The sequence below is a fragment of the Akebia trifoliata genome, chromosome 2 (genome assembly GCF_017979445.1).
Source record: "Akebia trifoliata isolate Shusen 1 chromosome 2, ASM1797944v1, whole genome shotgun sequence".
NCBI classification, from domain to species: Eukaryota; Viridiplantae; Streptophyta; class Magnoliopsida; order Ranunculales; family Lardizabalaceae; genus Akebia; species Akebia trifoliata.
Genome location: NC_141376.1, coordinates 952,517 through 959,119, shown reverse-complemented (window position 1 = coordinate 959,119; position 6,603 = coordinate 952,517). Strand labels below are relative to the sequence as shown.

At 35.3% G+C, this 6,603-nt stretch overlaps 1 protein-coding gene across 2 annotated transcripts; it reads right to left on the bottom strand.

Moving 5' to 3' along the window:
- Positions 1–510: 510 nt before the first annotated feature.
- On the bottom strand, positions 511–5,872 carry LOC147408570 (putative serine/threonine-protein kinase PBL21). 2 transcript variants are annotated; one of them, XR_015170995.1, is made up of 7 exons: positions 5,318–5,872; positions 5,176–5,211; positions 4,874–5,058; positions 4,438–4,627; positions 2,298–2,689; positions 1,118–1,587; positions 511–750 (listed from the first exon to the last, which is right to left on the bottom strand). XR_015170995.1 is itself a non-coding variant. In XM_086419698.1 (6 exons), exons 1-6 carry the CDS (start codon positions 5,400–5,402, stop codon positions 1,312–1,314), a joined length of 1,164 nt encoding a protein of 387 aa, XP_086275824.1. In that variant the 5' UTR covers positions 5,403–5,872; the 3' UTR covers positions 1,027–1,311. The 2 variants fall into 2 exon arrangements, 1 of the variants encoding a protein (XP_086275824.1); XM_086419698.1 differs by lacking the exon at positions 511–750 and having other exon boundaries at positions 1,027–1,587.
- Between the last annotated feature and the right edge of the window lie 731 nt (positions 5,873–6,603).

Sequence of the window (6,603 nt, the reverse complement as noted above, 5' to 3'; positions counted from 1 at the left end):
AGACCTCTTATTAGGCAATCTCATCAAATGTTATTACACAACCACAACATGTAACCTATCATTTGAATCTGAGTACAGATAAACGAATGCATGAAGAAATCTGTTTATTTTGGATGAGCAAGCGGATTAGTGGTTAGGAATTAGTGTTTAGAACCGAATTTGGCGTATAACCACTTAGAGACTTTAACCAACTTAAAAAAGATGGCACCTTCTCATACACATCATATACATCTTGCATGCATGTCTTACAAAAATATGCAAGGAAGAGGTCTCTGCTGACTTTACCATATGTGCAAATGTACACAGCAACCAAAAAAAAAAAAAAAAAATGCACTAGTAATGGAACTGACAAAAGAACCAAATCACACACAAGGATAAATATTCATTTATCTTTTTTCCCAAATTGTGATCAATGAATTGAAAATGGATTTAGGTGGTTAGGGAGGACATTGAGTGATAGGGTTTGCTCTCCAGGTCACACCTTCGAGTCTCTATATTCCCCTCCACATAAAGTGGTATATTTAACTGCTGAACATGTGCAGGTGGATGGCACGTGCGGCTCGCCAAAGCAAACAAACACACACACACACTTGCAGTAACAGAAGATGTGGCTTTAGACAAAATTGAAAAAAAAAATTTGTCAACATAATAAGGAAGATAAAAAAAGAAATTACTTTTGTATTCGAGGGAGCTGAAACCACATACTTGACCTTGTGTTAGTCCATGTTCCATTACCATTAGTGAAGGGACCTGGATCAACAGAAGGTTTAAAATAGATAAAATCCCTCTCAGCCAATTTGGAAAATGGAAGATAAGAAGTTTTTTTTTTTTTTTTTTAAATCTTCTCTCCTAACAGAAAAAAGTTCAAAAAAATAAGAAGGGAAGAAAGAAAGAAATGAAACCATGTCATTAACCACAAAGGGTTGAGGTTCCTAGCAACCAGCATTGTGAGTTAGTTAAAATGGTTTGATTTTTGAAACTTGGTTCTTTACCCAGATATTCAGTAAAAATCTGCAGTATAAGCTTTTGATCAAAATAAACAAATATATACATATATATTGATATTGATATGTCACAAAAAAACATATTACAATTTTCATTTCTGATAAAGTAGCACCTCTTTGCTTTTCTGCAGTTGTAATGTGTGATGGATGGATGGATGGATGCATGCTGATTGAAGGAACCCTTCTTACATTCTCCTCTATGTCAAACAACATCTCAGATCTGTTGGTGCCCCCAATTAGCAGAAATCTCAGATCTCTTCTTACTCCACAACCTATAAAGATGCAGAACACCCTCCCTACCATCTGGTTATCGAGAAAGAGCACTCTTGTCCCATTGTGAAGGAGATGATGGTGGGAGACTGCAAGTCCCATCCGTGTGGGTTTCTGATTTGTACGGTTGAGAGGCTAAGTACTCAAGCGCTACAACGACATCACTTATAAGGGGTCGAAAATTTGGCTGCTCTTGGAGACACATTGCAGTAATTGCAATTGCTTGGTGCAAACAGCGTACAGGGCAGCAACCTTGCAGTAGTGGGTCAACCAACTGAATGAATTTCCTACGGTCTTTGAAGAAAGGACGAGACTGCAACAGAGAAAAAATACAGGATTTACAAGTATATATTGAACAAATGTTATGTACATTAAATAAATTGGCAAATATTAGGAATTTTTTCACCAGATATATATTTTTTCCATCTGACATTATTCCGGGAGTGAGTTTAACTGGCAGATTAAATCGGATAGCATCCACAGAAATCATATCAGTTTGGTACAGGATCAAACCAATAGGAACCAGATACAATACCACAAGAGAAAGTAAATAACATTATTTTTTATACCGTCTCACATCTGAAAGTTACGAGTATATAAATTATCCAATCAGATTTGGAGCAAGGTGTTGAGATATAAAAAGGATCTGATCAGATAAGTTACTGGGTTGGAACACAACCCAATAACAAACCCAATCAAATTGACAACTAAACTTTGGGTCCATATTACACTAGGACATTCCTGGTCAAGTCCATGTCCAAAGTGACGCAGAGAGACTAAAGAGATATATAGATGGAAAAATATCAACTAATCATCTAAATCAAGTAATTTAGACATTTGTAATGCTCAAGCTTTATGAGATCGAGGGGATTCAACTATTTAGATTCAAATTTGAAAAATAATTATTTCAACAATTGATAATATTTAACACATGCTAATCACATTCACATTTCCTAAATTTATAGGCACTACAATTGCCAAATATTTGAAAAACAAGGGAAACCAATGATGGGGTTAACTTACCCAAGAAACAAGACTCTGCTCTCCTTGCTTCTTAGTACTGTCAATAGCCTTCCGTCCAGTGATCAGCTCTAACAGAACCACACCGAAGCTATAGATATCGGACTTGAGAGTCAGCTTGCCACTCATGGCATATTCTGGGGCACAGTATCCATATGTCCCCATCACTCTGGTTGAAACATGGGTATTGTCACCAACAGGGCCCAATTTAGCAAGTCCAAAATCAGAAAGCTTGGGATTGAAGTCATTGTCCAGTAGTATATTTGCAGATTTCAAGTCACGGTAAATAACAGGTGGGTTTGCTTTGCAATGCAGATACTCAAGGCCCCGTGCAGCACCAACAGCAATCTTTAGCCGTGTGTTCCAGTCCAATGGTTCTTTGTCAGAACTCACATCTGAAAGTAAACCACAAGTAGAACTTCAATTACTAGATTAGTAAAGCTTCTACCTTTTACAAGATAATAAACCACAAATGCAGAAAAGATTTTTCAGGTTAGCCACAATCTTTACAATTATTTAAGAAGACTTCTTCGGGTGATTCAAGTTGCTTTATCACTCTTGTTTCCTCAATCTACAACAGTTTATATGAATAAACTAGTGAAAAAATTGACAAATACAATATGGTGAGTTTAGATTCGTAGCTACTTTTATGTCTGTAATGCAAAGGTAAGTTTTCTTTGGTGGGAAAGTTATGTTAAAGGCCAACAATATTATACTTGATGTACAATTTATTCAGAAACATAAGGAACATGTTTTCCATTTCTTTCTTTCTTTTCTTTTCTTTTTCTTGTGATAATTGTAGGAATATCAACAAGAAAAAAGAGAGAACAAAAGCCATTCCTGGCAGTTGAGGAGACCTACTAAGAATGCTCAAACACTAAAACAGACCACGTGTTGCAAGAGAACTTTACATCAAGTACAAGGGCAATGCAATATTATCAGGACAAGTAGTCAGACTCATAGTGTTGTCCAATAAAATCTTTTCTTTTGATTGTTGTTAAAAATTTATTGAAGCGGTCAAAGCATAAGCATCAAATATCAGGAAGGAACTATGCCTCTGCTCCTAAGATGTTGTTGCAGCTATAGATAGAGCACAACATGCTGCAACTATCCTTTAGATGGACCAACCAAAGAATAGTGGCAGAGGTCATACAAAGAATGTTAGAATTGTATTTAGTATACCCCTGAATCACAAATGAGTACCAACATTGGACAAGAATAACACAAAAATAAGCTGATCCAAATGGCGGCATAAAAGCTCCCAACTTAATCCACACCCCGAGTAACCAATCTAATATTTTATTCATAAAAAAAATGTAGAACCATCCAAATTCCAGTAAAAGAATTTTTAACGCATGAGGAATACTGTAAAAATTTATAATAGCCATTTTCTGTTCCCAAGCTGGGCAATGTAAAGTGAACAGGCTGTTCAAACCTAGAATCTAAAGATTGCAGCAGAAGTACTGGCCAGGACGGACATCAGATATAGAAATTCAAATGAAAATGCAAAGAATGGTACCAGGAAAGTACCAGGAAAGAGGCTCTTTATCTTTAAATATCACAAGTATGATGCAGTAAACTTTTAGTCCCTAGCCTTGTCTATCCAAAAAAATTTAGAGCCATGAGATGCACATAAATCTATTTGCAAGACAAACAAGTGCTATCCATACTTTGGGAGATCGACTGGTTAGAGATTTAGGTACTTTGGTCATTACAAAATTATGTATGTTAGTTTTGAATTGTTGATGATTGAGATTGCTGCCCTAAAGTTAATTTTTTTTTTTACAATCCTAATTACTCCTAAATAGTCAGGAGGCATGGATTTAGACAAAATTGATTGGAGGAACAAGATTCATTCAGCCGAAATTTTAGGGATAAGACTTTTACAATGATGATTTCGCATTTATAAATATTGTTTACAAGTATTTTGAATTACTGAATGTGCCTTTTGACGAAGTGATGATGATGATAATTATAACCACTGAAAGACAAATTTGCTTGACAATATCATGCTAATTGTAATCAGATCATGTTCATAAGGAATGCAATGAAGGCAACAAAGAAACCATCAAAGATATACAACTTGAGAATAAACAAGAAACAGATCACCGAATTCGGGAAAATGGAACTGAAGAAGGCTTACAAAATAGATGATCTTCCAAGCTTCCCATTGACAAGTACTCATAAACCAATAGCCTTTGATCTCCATCAGTGCAATAGCCAATCAAGTTGACAAGATTAGAATGGTGTAGAAGGCTTAACATAAGAACCTCCACAATAAATTCCCGATTCCCCTGACAGCTATTCTGATCAAGTTGTTTAATTGCAACACTCTGCAAATGAAATCCGAAGCAACAAAAAAAAAAATCATCAATCCGTTAATTCAATCTTTAACTACTCCAAAGAATCTATAGTGCAATGCAGTGACCCGTGTTTGTTTAGATGAACAATTCTAAATTTTTTCTTTCCAACCGATGATATGGGGATCAAACTCACAAACAATTATGCAATTTTAAATCAAATCAGCAGTTTAGGAAATGAATGCTTCAAAGATTTGAAAATATGAGATAGGGTCTTACCCGGCCATCTCCAAGGCGTCCTTTATAAACCTTTCCAAAACCTCCTTCTCCAATCAAATTAGTTGGCTTAAAATTTCTCGTCGCAGTTGCAAGTTCACGGAAATTGAAGCTTTGGGCGGGATTGGACATTGGATTGTTGTCATCCTTGCATCCACCATTGCAAGAAGCTTTCTTCCCGCCATTTTCTGCAGAATTTCAACAGAGAAATAACACAAAGTCTTGATCACATTATCCAAATATGAAATCTGACAATTGAGAACTAAAGAACAAATCCACATTTCTACTGTTTTTGTTGTCCTTACCACTAAGTTCAAAAGAGGCCTTCGCTCTCACATTTCCTGAGAATCAAAGCAACAATGCAACATTGGAATCGAAACAAATCAGGAAAGAGAAGGAAACTTAAGTATGGAAAAATCGAAATTTTAGAAAGAGTGAGAAAGTTACTTGAAGATTCGACTGAATTGTCGATGCTGTCTTGAATCTTACTTACTTCCTTTCGGCGAACACTCATGCAAGAAAAACAACCCATCTGAATAACAGATTATTCAAACAAAACCCTAACCCTAAATCAAAAAACACAAACCGAACAACAATCTCCAATTCAGTCAAACAACATAAAACGTAAAATGGATGAAGCACATCACCAATAACCAACAAACAAACCCTAATTACCCTAACTCATAACCAGATTGATTGACTGATTGAAGCTTAATTTCCAAACAAATCTCTAAAAAGAGATCTTCAAGAACTAGACTCAACTGCACAGTTAAAATTAAGGAAATTTATTTATTTTTAAATCGTAATTTATTGAACATAATGACAACAATCATAATTACAAGAAGATCAAAACGAGAAAAAAAAAATTCAAAAGCACTAAAACCAGTGGTTTGGGTTAGAGAGTTCTTCAGAGTTGTGAGAGAAGAAAAATGCGAAGGCGAAGAAAAGAGTGAGTTTTTCGCTAATTTGTGCTCAGCACTTTAGCTCCATTTTTAGCGCCAGTTTTGTCGGTGTTTTCCTAACTTCCCTTTATTTTTATGAATTCGAGTTTGATGCGATCTCTTCGTATAAGAACCGATGTAAATCACGTGGAAACGGACACGTGGATAACTATCTGTTGTATTTCACACCTCATGAGAATTTAGAAATTCTTGGTGGACCCACTAATCCTTTAGGTTGGATCTATATGCAAATATTATTGTTAGATTTGATTATTTTTAATTATTATTAATTGATTGGAAGTCAATTCTAGATTCTGTAAATCGCTGATCAACATTCTTATTTATTTACAGCTAGCTATGATAGTATAGATCATAATAACAGGTTTCTGGACCCAATTCAGTCTTTGATAGACTCACAGGTATTTGCAGAGGAGAACATAAAGGGTTTATGTTGGTGAAACATTAAACTCGCACTACAACATAACTTTTTGAATTCGACTAGCCTTACTAAGATAGTAAGGATTTCACCTTCACCCAGAGTTCTTGGGCACATCTTGTAGCATTCAAAAACACGATCCGATGCTTCAGGGTTGTAGATGAGAAAATCCTATAAATTTTGAGAAAAAAATCTTTAAAAAATTATTTTTTTATCATTGAATTTCAATTTCAAGTTTGGGAGATATGTGGGAAGTTCAGCAGTTAACCAACCCTTTTCGAAGCCTAGGATCAAGTTCAAAAAAATATTTTTTTTTAAACAAAAGTTTGGATCTGAGGTTCTTTTTTTAAAGAAAC